Source organism: Anser cygnoides, chromosome 6 (genome assembly GCF_040182565.1).
Source record: "Anser cygnoides isolate HZ-2024a breed goose chromosome 6, Taihu_goose_T2T_genome, whole genome shotgun sequence".
Classification (NCBI taxonomy): Eukaryota; Metazoa; Chordata; class Aves; order Anseriformes; family Anatidae; genus Anser; species Anser cygnoides.
The window spans coordinates 27,881,768-27,893,840 of NC_089878.1; the positions used below are offsets into that span (position 1 = coordinate 27,881,768).

Consider the following 12,073-nt stretch of genomic DNA (forward strand, 5'->3'; position numbering starts at 1 on the left):
CCAAAACCTTAATGCCTTTCGGGTGTCAGCTCCTTAAGTGAGAGGTTCAGTTTTATCTGTACTTCTCTAGGGATTTTCTTGGTGATATGCAATAGAGTGAGGTCTAAAGGGTAATAAACCATAGTTAAGCGTCTTGTCCTCTGGGGTTTGTATATACCTGCAAGCAGTATGGATTCTCATCAAGATGTTGTTTTGGATCTGTTTTATTTATTTTAAAACAACAACAATATACACACTTTGCCTTCTTTCTAACATTGTCCTTTGAAGTTGAAGGCTGTTCCCAGAATTTACAGGCATTTCTTAGAAAGAAGCAGGTTAGAGAATGGTGAAGGTGGGCCCATAAGCTTGTTCAGACCCAGAGTTATTTGTTTGCAAAATATTTCCCATTTATAGATAAGTTGATAGTTTATTACGCACTTGACCAATGTATGTTCTATGTGACAGTGGCCATCTCTCATCTTCACTGCCTTTAGAGAATTACTGCTGCAAATTCATTAGTTTTAAGTGTGAATATCAGCCACTAAATAGCTTCAATATAACTGAAGTCAAAGTTTGGTCCTTTGCTGTAAATTCAGGGTTCATTTCTGCCCACTGTCCTTTCTGAACTCTGTATTTGGGATGACATGTGGGACTGGAGTCTTGGAAGTCAGAATAAACTGGGAAGTGGGAAAGGACTTGGTAAAGTTTGGAGAAGGGTATACCAATCTTGGTAAAGATTGGAGAAGTTCTCCTGACTTGTTGACTTTAAAAGCATTGCTTTTCATGAGAGGAAACTGGATCTGATCCAAGGTATATAATGTTTTAAATAACTCTGAGAAGGTATTTTGTGTTAAGAAAATGTGAACTCTTAGTGAATGCATCTTTTATGTTGACAAATTGCATCTGAACAGTTGTGTTTGATCACTGCGTGCTAACGAGTGGTTTGTTTTGTTGCATGGCCTGCTTTGCCGTGGAATTCACAACAGAGAGTAAGTGTATTCTACCCTCTTCCTTCATTTGTTTCATGTGGTATTTTAATACAGCACATTCTAGATGTGTATTGTCTCTTTTTTCCGAAAAAATGTAGTCACTAAAATCATTCATTCATGAAACTGTCTATAACAATCATTCTGCAACTCGTATTTTAAATCCCTCTCCTTTGATTATTTTCAATTTAAAGCACAGCCTTCCTTTTTGTGACAGTTGTTTTGTTTATAGGTCTTCAGCATGTTTCTGGAAACCCTGGTTGATTTCATCATCATTCATAAAGATGACTTGCAGGATTGGCTTTTTGTTCTCCTGACACAGTTGCTAAAGAAAATGGGAGCAGATTTGCTGGGGTCTGTGCAAGCAAAAGTTCAAAAAGCTCTGGATGTTACCAGGTAGAGTACTCAGGTGGCAAATACTTTGTAGCTTTTTACAGGGTTACAGAAGGGCATCTGATGAACGTTGTAGAAAGCCAGCAGTGCCATACATTTTGAGGTCTCAATCCTAAGGAACACCAGTATAAATGAGAACAAAACTATGTCACAATATTTAAAGCATAGAATTAAAAAGGTCTTCGTTTTTGATAGATAACTTTAAAGCATAACTATTAAAGTGTGTAACTGATCACATTTGTTTTTTTGGTGTGCATGTGTTTGGATATCAGTTTTCTTTTTGACTGATTGAAAATAATTGTTTGCAGTGTTGACAGTATGAACAGTGCTTTAACACAAAGTACAGAGCATCTTACATGTGTTCAAACAATAATGCTAACGTCAGAATAAGACCTTGAAAGCTACTTCTTTTTGCACACCAGTTAGTTCTGTAGTCCATGCCCTCTTCTAAGGATGACTGGCACAGGACATAGTTACAATTAAGTTCAGCTTGTCCTGGAAAAGAGATAATAAATGAATAAGTAGTAGTAGTAGGAGATCATACTAGTAGGAATAGTTAGTTATCCAGGAGGAAACAAGACAGAGAAGAAAAAAGGAAGAAGAGAGAAATCAAAAACAGGCAGGAGCTCTGAGGGAAAGAGAAACCAGTCTGCTACTAGAGATAAGGGAAGAAATGAAGAGGGGATGGGCAGGTGTGCCAAAAACAGGATTAAGTGTACAGAAGTCAGTTAGAGTAACAGCATATAAAGGTATTGATTTAGCAGTGTTTTGTCAGTATTAAAAGAGTAATCAGGTGACCCTTAAACTTGAGTTTCTCTGAATGGTTGATGGTAAACTTAGGAAGAAAAGCATGATAGGTGCTGAACTCTGTTATGTAAGTTTTTATGTATTGAGTTAATTTAGCCCTGGAAGTGTGTGCAGCATTACATTTTTGCCTTTGTTTTCTTTGGACAGGGATTCTTTTCCATTTGATCAACAGTTTAACATTTTGATGAGGTTTATTGTGGATCAGACCCAAACACCAAACCTCAAGGTCAGTATCAGGCCTTTTCGCTGAAGCATAAACGTGGTTATTTTAGTTTGCCATGGCAGGTATAATTAAAGTGGAAGAAACCTGTCTGTGCAGGACAGCAGGGACCAGGCTCAGTCTGGACAGCTAGAGAGCTGAGACCCTAAGCAAACCTTAACAAGTGTTTGTTGCACAGAACATACATAATGCATGTAGGGTTTGGGGAAGAAACAGAGCTTTCTGTTACTGAATCTTCTTAATGGCGTACTGTTGTGCAGATTGTTTTTCAGGAGGCTGCCGTTCCAAGGCTATAGGTACACAGTAAACTCTGGAAATGATACATAATTGTTTCAGAGACAGGAATGTACAGGATGCCAAATGACTAGTGCTCTTTCTCCCATGTCCCAAAGTTTAAACCTTTTGAGGCTCCAGCCTCATGAGAGGCACCTGGAACAGTAACCATGGGCATGAAGCACCCCGCAGAACTTTAAAATATTCAACATGGGTGGAAACAGTGTGGTGATTTGCTTGCACAAATGGACATATTTTAAGCTAGTTCTGATATGCCATTCCAGACTCACTACACAAAACTTTTCCTGGGTAGAAAGTTGCTTTTGGTTTTGAAATGTGACATGGAGACATGGCACAGGGATATTTTTTCCCAAGTAAGGCATAAGTCTTGTCAATCTGCAGCAATGTCTGTTTATTACAGGATAATTCTATTTTTGCCAGCTCATGGTATTAACAAATAAGTCTTCACTTCTCAGGTGAAAGTTGCTATCCTGAAGTATATTGAGTCCTTGGCAAGACAGATGGATCCAACAGACTTTGTGAACTCCAGTGAGACAAGACTTGCTGTATCTAGAATTATAACTTGGACAACAGAACCAAAGAGCTCAGATGTGAGAAAGGTAAGGCAGAATGATGAAGTATTGGCAGTAGTTATTCTTTCTAAAAAGAGAAAAAGATTAAAAAAAAAAAAAAGTCATAAAGGTAATTAAAAATTCAGTGGTTTGAGTCATACATACCTTGCCTTCCAAACCAAATTGCCTATTCAGTAAAGACACATTTCTGAAGCATCTCTTCATAGATATTTTTATCTAGTTAGGTACTTAGCTGTCTGACTTTAACTACTATTACCACACAAAGGGGGTCACAGTTTAAAAATGTGCTTTTTATTGAGCAGTCTGGAAATATCTATAGATTTTTGTTTATTTAGATGCTTTGTAGACTGAAATGAAATCTAGCACAGCTTCTGCATTGTGATATTGTTAAAAGAAACTAAACAAATCAGTAAGCTACCAAGGGTTCTCAACTCTTTTCTTTTTTCCAGATTGAGATAAACAGTTTTTAAAATTGACACATTTAGGTCAGTCCTAGATAGTACAGTTAACTTGTTCTTTCTTTTTTGTTGCTGTAGATGCAAGTGCCAGGTAAGCTAAAATGGAGCACGTAGTGATACTCTTCTCTCCCAAGAGAAAAATGAGACTTTGTTTGATGTACTTGGCATCTGTAACAACTTAAAATTACCTCCAATTCCCCCCAAAATAATAATAAATAAACAAAAGAGAAAAAGTCATATCAGAATATACAAATTGTGTGAAATTTTTATGCTCTACATACACTTAGATTAGTATTTTATAACTTTAGAAATAAAATTATTTTTGATTATTTGATTCTGATGAATTGATCATTGGGTATCAAAGGTACTGCACCTCATTATTCAATATATGTGAATATATATGAATTCAATATATAGGATATTCAATATTCATTATCTGATAGCTGGCAAGACTTCAAAGAAGCTTTTTGTGTGCACGCTTTTTGCTTTCTTGCATACATTTGATTGGATCTAGAGAAAAATGTCTCATCTATTTTTTAGAAGACTTTCTCCAGGGGTTATTTGCTCTAGCATGACTGCAATTTGTACAAAGTAGTCTCAGAGAGTCCTAAAAGAGTGACTTAACTCCTAGAATTAAATCTGGAATGTGCATTTTCCTTTTGATATTTTCGTATACAAAGTCAGAAAGAATTAACAAAAGAGCAGTTTCTTCCCTTTTACAGTTCGAGTAAACCCCTAGCAGTTGACTCTGCTAGTGGCAGGCAAGAGGGAGTTATAAATTAATTTAACTAGAATAATACGTTGAAAAGCAAATAGCAAAAGTTTTGCATGTTGCTCAGCAGAAGAAATATTCCACCATTAGAGGTCATCATTGCTGCATGCAAAGTTGAGTGAACGGTATCTCTGCAGCAGCTGAAAATTTGGCTGTTAGCTGTGAAGTCATCGTGTGGGAAGTGTGTGTTCACAGTGCAGTGTCTGTCTCAAAGACTTGCAGAGCTGTGGTAAAAACTTGCAACAAGCTCCACCTGAGCAGTACCTGGGCTTTGGGGGCTGATAAGAGATTACTGAATCCAAATTCTCTTTATTAAATCTGCACGTGACTTGGATTTGCCTCTGATGCCTATAGCTTTCAAATTATTGCACAGTTAGGCTAATTTAGGATACTAAAAATGAATGCCCAGGTGATCTCTATTTCATCATACAGTTGCTGTACTATGATTTTATTAAGAGCATAGTACAAACTAAAGGCTTTAGAAGAAACACTGCTAGAAAGGATTTATAAGCAATCGTTGGCCATAATCTCTGTCAGGACTATAGTTAACAGACTAATAAATTCATTATGCAGTAACGAACAGGATTACAAGGGCTAACCCAGACAGGTGAAATGTTCTGAAGAACACAATTAAAATTGTCCTCCATTTTTTGGAGGCTACAACCTGGAAAAAAGTACCGCTTTTTATATCAGGAAGATTCATTGTCGTGGAAGGGATTACTGCAGATAACCTTCAAGGTCTGAGGTTCTCTAAGTGCAGAGCAGACCATGCGATTGAAAACATCGTCATAGTCTAAACATGGGTAGAAAGGGAACCAACTAAGACTACAGAGTTTCAGGTACTACAGGAGGCCTGTAACAACTATAAAATAAGATACTTTTCCAATAGAATCTGGATTTGAGATAATCCGTGCAATTGACTCAGCTCCTGTAAAGACAGGAGCCAACTTTATTTTTGGTACTGAGGAGTCTTGGCTGTCGTAGTCTAGTCCTTGTATACCACTGCAACTGATGATAGAACAGCAATGCCAGTGCTCAACTGCTTGTGAAGGCAACAGCTCTTCCTACAAGAAACTTAGTCACACAGGCACTGTGATTCTTACCTAGATTTAAATTACTGAATGCTATCTTAATGCAAGTAGCATTTGGGTGTGTGGTGGCCATACTATCCTGTCTGGATTTTACCTTACTAGAGATGGTAAAACAAAGTTGCTCATGCTAGTAGCAAAATATATAAAAGATTGCTGTCAGTTAATATGTAAAGCATGTGGCTATTGTGTGCACATGGCAATTTGTCATGCAGATTTTATCCTATGGTAGCAATCAAGGAATCTGTTCAAGAAATGGCTTATATTATCAGCCAGTAGTAGGATTATCCTTCTACTAGTGATATCAGTGTCCATCACTGTTTTGTATGTGATGGTCATGGAGATCCCAGCCCGCCATAGTGTTATGATACTGGAGAAAAATAGAACAAAAAGTGGCATCTAGTCCAAAGACCTTTTTCAAACTGAACAATATGTCTTTATTAATAAACTTTGCATATTCTTATGATGACAGGTTAAGCACACTTAATGGGCACGATTAACCTGTCTGACGTCTGACTTGGACTATGGTTCATGTTTTATAGCTAGTCAAAATGAGAAAGAAACTTAGTCAAAGGAAATGCTGTCGTGCATAAAGTGCTTTATGTTCTCATATTAAATAATATCTATCTAGCTAAACATGAACTCTGTTACCAAAAGAAAAAAAAGTACTCTGATGAACATAGAGTTGGTACTGACAAAATGGCATGATTCCCTCTCAGGGTAGAAACCATTTAAGCTGTTGAAAATAGCAATGAATTATGTATGGTCAAAATTATTGTCAGGCGTTAAGTTGTAAATAAGGTGATCTGCAATGTGTTGGGGGTAAATATTTGTCTTGTTTTAAAGATGGTTAATACTTCTGGGTGTTTACCATGCATTTAAGTTAAGGGTCACTTCCTGCAAACAGTAGAAGAAAGGTGAAAGACATTTGTCCTTTATGCTGAACAAAAGCTATTAGGTGGAAACAGATTGTGCTACATTGCACAGCAAACTAAGATGGGGTTCAAATGTTGCCCTCGGATGCAGTGAGAGCACCTGTTGGTAATTTCTGCACATGCAGCTGAATCCTGCTTTTTCCCTAAGCAGAACATGTCATTGGGCAGGGCATAGATCTACGTGACGCTAAATACTAGTGTCTAAACGTGTCTGCATTTTGTTTTCCTCTCTATTAACAGGGTGTTAATTATGTTGAATTTTTGTAAAAAATAAATAATATATATATATATATATATATATAGGATTTGGTGAAATCATTCTACAAAAGGCAGTTAATTACCACACAGAAAAATAGCACAAAATGGTAACCCAGTTAATGACCGGTCTGAGGACATGGTCAGTGACTGCACCGTGCTATCACTAATACTGCTAGCAAAGTTATTTTGCAATCCTTATAAACGTAAAATTCGTACTGAATTTGGATTGCAGGATTGGGCTCTGCGTGAGAAAATACTTTGATTTTGGAAAGGAGGCATCAATTTAGGAGTGGAAATGAATGAGGGCTTCTAATTTGACTCAGGCCAAAGCCTAAGGAAGCCTTGTGTCCAAGGCTCGGGTGGATGGAAGTTTTTATTAAACATGAGCACTCAGTGTCGCAGAGGGGTGGGGTGTCTATGAGGGCATGCAGGATCTTGGTATTTGGACTTGGCACAGGTTGAAGGGGAACAAGGCCTCCCAAGGTGAAGGGCCAGTGCCACTGCCTGCTGTCCTGGCAATCAGCCTGCTCGTAACAGTAAATGAAAAGATCTGTTTTGCATGATTATGATTTGGGCTACAAATCTCAGGGAAGAAGAAATTGTCCTTTGTGCCAGGTATCCTGCCTCGCTTCTCTGTTGATGAAACATTCATATGGTAGTTTTATTTTACAAGCCTGATTTTATTTTTACACATTATGGGCAGCCTTGTGTCATGTGCACATCGTGTTCTGCCTTCCACTTACGTAACTGGGGAAACTTTTTTTTTCCCCAACTGTCACCCTTATAACTGGGTTTGGCTGGGCTGCCCTTGAGTACAGACAGTGCATGGGACTAGGTAAGAAACTAGACGTGTTGTAGTGAATCAAAAAGCTCAGTAGAGTGCTTGTATTACTTGGATTTTCATGAAGATCAAGTCCTCCTCAGACCAAGGGGTAGTAGGGTGGTCCTTGGGTTGTCACTTAGCTTGCAGATGAAGTCTAGAGATGTCCAAAGAAAACGTGTTTGGGACCAATTCTTTTAATAACTGATTAGTCAGGAAACTGAGTTAGTCTGGAAAATTTCAAAGAAAGCCGCAGCAATATGCTCAAACAAGAAACAGATATTTCTTCAACTAGTAGTCCCAGATGTTGTTTCTCAAGAAATATTGAATATTGTCACTTTGAAAGGGAAACGATACCTAAAACCTGAAGAAACTTTGGGCAAAATAATGCTTCAGTGTCTATAACAGGACTAGCAACAGACAGAAGAGCAAACACTGCTAAGGAAATGAAATTGGACTCCTTTGCAGCTTGATGTCACGAAACCTCTAAAATCTCTGCTGGAGCTCGAATTTTCTATTTAGTGTCAGGCTGAGTCGAGCAATTCTGTGACAGAAATTTCACTGCAAAAGCACGCCCAAAGACTCCTGGTGAGCTGACACGGCATCATTCATCCTTAAGCGTTGGGCAATGAATACTGCTGACCAAGGCCTGTTACAGTAGCAGTGGCGGAGAGGGCATTTACACCAATGCTTTTGAATGGCAAATCGTTTTAATATTCCCCAGTAGGCAGGGCCTCGCCTCTCTGGCTTGGAGGGCTCTCCAGCATTTTTGCAATATGCCTACAACTTGCGTGTCTCGTTGACTCCGTTAAGGATCAAGTTACCAGAGAACCAGGCCTTAGGGTTTGATCTCAGGCTTACGGACTGTGTCCGTACTTCTGAGACCAGCCTTTTAGTCAAAGGAGATTTCTAAAGAAGTCAGACAAGGTCTAAATGCAAAGAACTACTCATTTCAGGCATTTTAACTTAGTTGGTGTTAGGGGAAAAATAGTGTAATGTATCAAAACTGACACTTGGTGGACTTGGGTATTTACTTGGTTTAATGCTATTAGAACAAAAAAGATCTTGGTGTTCTAACTATGTTTCCAAAACAGTAGCCCTTGTTTTCTGTTTGTTTTGAAATTGATGCTAGAGAGCTATGAGAGCCCAAATATTTTTAGTGTATGCAGTGTAAGGTAAATCGCTTTTCCCAGCATTAGTTGCAAGAAAATCATCGCATGCTTGTTGGAAACACGGTCTCAGGGCTAGATTTCCTTGAAGTGAATCTCTTGGATTTGTACAGCCTTATAGGATCCTCTAATGCTCAGCTTTTAATAGAAGCAGTTACCTTTTCTCAGTTTGCTTCAAACTGGAAGTGCCTGATGTTATGAGATAAGAAATTGCTTCATAAAATGTGAATACTCATGCTTATATTACGTGCATGGGCATTATATTTTTGTGTACGTGCCATGTATAGAAAAATATATGCACACCTTATGTAGGTATAAGTGACGGGTCTATTTTGAAAATCAGGATTTGAAACTCCTTGCAGTTTAAAGGGCATGTTTTTGTTACAAACTATCTTCAGAAACTTTTCTTCCTCCTTTTACAAGCTTACTCCTTTCTTCCTCCATTTTACAAGTTTACATGTGGGAATCACCCCCTCAGAATTCAGACCTACATCATGCCAGGCGTACCATAGGAGCTCCTTCAACCCATTTCTACTTCACATGCCATTTCACAACAAGCAGTTATTCACAGTAGCCTTCATCAGCTTTACTTCTGGGATAACATCTGGCTCTCCTGAAGTAATCTGAACACAAGTCTTTGCTGTGACCAGGTGACAAAAGAACAACATGCATAAGGAGTCGTAATCCATCCTAGAGCTGTAATGAGAATGTGGTGATTCAGTGCTGCATAGGTCTAGTTGGCACTTGTTTGAGATGCCTTTGACACATGTAATGCAACCATCTGGGACTTGTAAAAACCTTTCATGATATATTGTGTGCTGTATAAAACAGTGTGGATTTAATCTGTATATTAATTCTATATGTAAATCTGTTTAAAAACAATTTCTTCCTTTTCAGGATATGGATGTAAACAGCATATTCTAATACAAATCTTTTGGGAATATGTGTATTTAAAAACTGGAAATCAAGCTAACGTGCTTGAGTTATGTATGAACTGATGAAGATGTTTCATATTACCATATCAGTAATGTGGATGTCTCTTCTCATCTGATTATAGACCCAAAAAGGGAACAAAGAGGCGGTCTTGTTTGGCAGCCTTTTTTTTTTTTTAGCTTAGTGCCCAATCACAGTTAATTTTCTACTGGAAAATACACCTCAATAATGCTTGTTTAAAGCCCCTAAACACTCTCAGTGAAAGTGAATTAACTCACTTAACATCAGCTGCGCTCATCAGAGGATTGAAGCATTGCCATATGCCAATGTGTGCTAATACAATCTGCCTAATGTGTCTCTGTTGCCTCCTGATCTTTGTGGATCTATATTTGATCTGCATTTTAGTGTAAGTCCAAGGGACATGAGAGAGTGTGTGTCTCTGTTCCAGTATGCCTTACATTACCAAAACCACATTTACCCTAGGCTGGATGGTGAAATGAATAAAGCATACGGAGTATATTTTTCAAAAGTGAGTAGACGTGCACCTTCTTCAAACTAATCACATTATAGAAGGTGTCTGTAGACAGCATTGGGCTATTAGACTGACGTCCAGGCTGGAGTCAGGAGTTTGCAAGTTCTCAACTGTATCTTCCTCTGAACTCTCTGAGGCCCGTCTGCAAGGATAGGCACGGGCAGATGCAGGCTCCTCTTCCCGGGATGCCCTGGTGCCGTCTCAGAGCAGCATGCCACCGAGGCTCTGCACCTCAGCAGGGCTTCTCAAGCAGTTATGGAGATTGTCAGGAAGCTGCCAAAATAACACTTTGTAGGAGCTCTAAGGGATGGATGATCAGTAAACATGAGAGTTGTGGCTGAATTTAACTTCCGGTCACTGCTGCCCTCTGCTGAAAGGAATGCTCCTGTAGGTAAATCAAATATTAATGCTTTTTGTTTCTTGAGATTAAGCAAGCAACTGATTAAAACTCTTCTGCAAAAAGATAGCATGTGTACTGTTTAGATGATTTAGTTGAAATGCCTTCTTTAAATAATATCAACTTTCCTGTTTGTTAAACCCAGACCATGCATAGTTGGGTAGGTGAGGATTTGCCAGCTAGGACAACTGCAGCTTCCTCAGGGCCCGGTGAAGGAAACTTGGAAGAGAAATGTAAACAGGTAGACTAAAAGCTATGTGTACTAATCACACTAATCTAGTTTGCAGTCTCAATGGTCTAGCTGTGTAAAGAGACCTTGACTAGGTGCCTGAAGAAAGTGTGTCTGTGTGTCAAGTAATTTTTGGCTTTGTGCTTTTCTGTTACTTTTTGTTTTTGTGTCTCAACAGTTTGGGGTCCTCCCCTTTTATGGGGCTGATAATGTGGTGAGCCCATCACTGATACAGATTTGAGTAACTTGAAAACTGTTTTCAAATAGTTCAGGCAAGTAGCTGCTCATTCCGCTTGGTTGTTATCGGACCAGCTGCAGTAGCAACCATAAGGTGCTTGTATTCAGCTTAGGCCACTGACAGCATTACCCCTTAACATTTTTCCAGTTAGCCTGATCATTCTGCGTAATGAGCCCAAGCTGCTTCAAAAGGTCTTTAATATATTTCAACTAATTTGCAGAGGTTACTGGATTCTAATAAAATAATAATTTTTAAAAAAGGCGAAACAACTACAGCAACAAAACCTTCCAAGTTGCAAAAGCACTTGTGTCCCTTTAGCAGCTGGCAGTTAGACAGCATGACTTTTGCATTGGCATAAATATGAAACTTTGGGAGCTGTTGCCAGCTTGTGGAACCTGATCTCTTGCTGCATTGTTATAAGGAAAATAATGAAGTTGCATAAGCAATCCTTTGCAAATGATTCAACAACCTGACATGGAGCCAGACCCCCTCACTAGCACAGGCAGGCTATTTACTGGGGTTTCTCTAGCTCGAGCCAGCAGAGAACTGCCTCGTTAAGATTAGATAATCTATAGGGTCTACATTATTTCTTGCTGAAAGGAGATGGATTGGTGTTCCATGGTAATAGTACAGGAACGCAAGGGCAAAGGGAAATTCAGGTATTGCTCTCTTCAAATTATATGTCATCAAGCATGAGTGTTGCATGGAGAATGTTGGTATGTTATGTACAGAAGTAAGATTTTTGTTACGGGTTTGTTTTAATTTCCTTCAGTAATCTAGTGAAACAAGGACCAAGATTTTCAGAAATGACCAGTGATTATGAAAATGCTCTCTAATCAGTCACAGGCTGAGAATTCACAGATTTTAAAGCTCAAAGGGCTATTTGAAGGAGAAAAAAAGCCCTTCGACTAGGTAATGTATACTAAATGAGGACTATTTAAAAACAACACAGCCAAGATTAAACTGCATAGCTCCGCCGTTGCTTTTGAGAGC

The 12,073-nt window shown here is 38.7% G+C and overlaps 1 protein-coding gene across 26 annotated transcripts in view; it reads left to right on the top strand.

Annotated features, from left to right (window-relative positions):
* Positions 1-12,073, top strand: part of CLASP1 (cytoplasmic linker associated protein 1) — a 162,490-nt gene that overhangs the window by 114,462 nt on the left and 35,955 nt on the right. For 22 of the 26 annotated variants that reach the window (XM_066999388.1, XM_066999389.1, XM_066999392.1 and 19 more), the window contains 3 exons: positions 1,198-1,361; positions 2,313-2,391; positions 3,135-3,278. In XM_066999388.1, the coding sequence (XP_066855489.1) occupies positions 1,198-1,361; positions 2,313-2,391; positions 3,135-3,278 (387 nt within the window). Of the gene's footprint in view, positions 1-1,197; positions 1,362-2,312; positions 2,392-3,134; positions 3,279-10,758; positions 10,855-12,073 lie in introns of all 26 variants that reach the window. The other 4 variants (XM_066999387.1, XM_066999391.1, XM_066999394.1 and 1 more) reach the window with 1 other exon arrangement.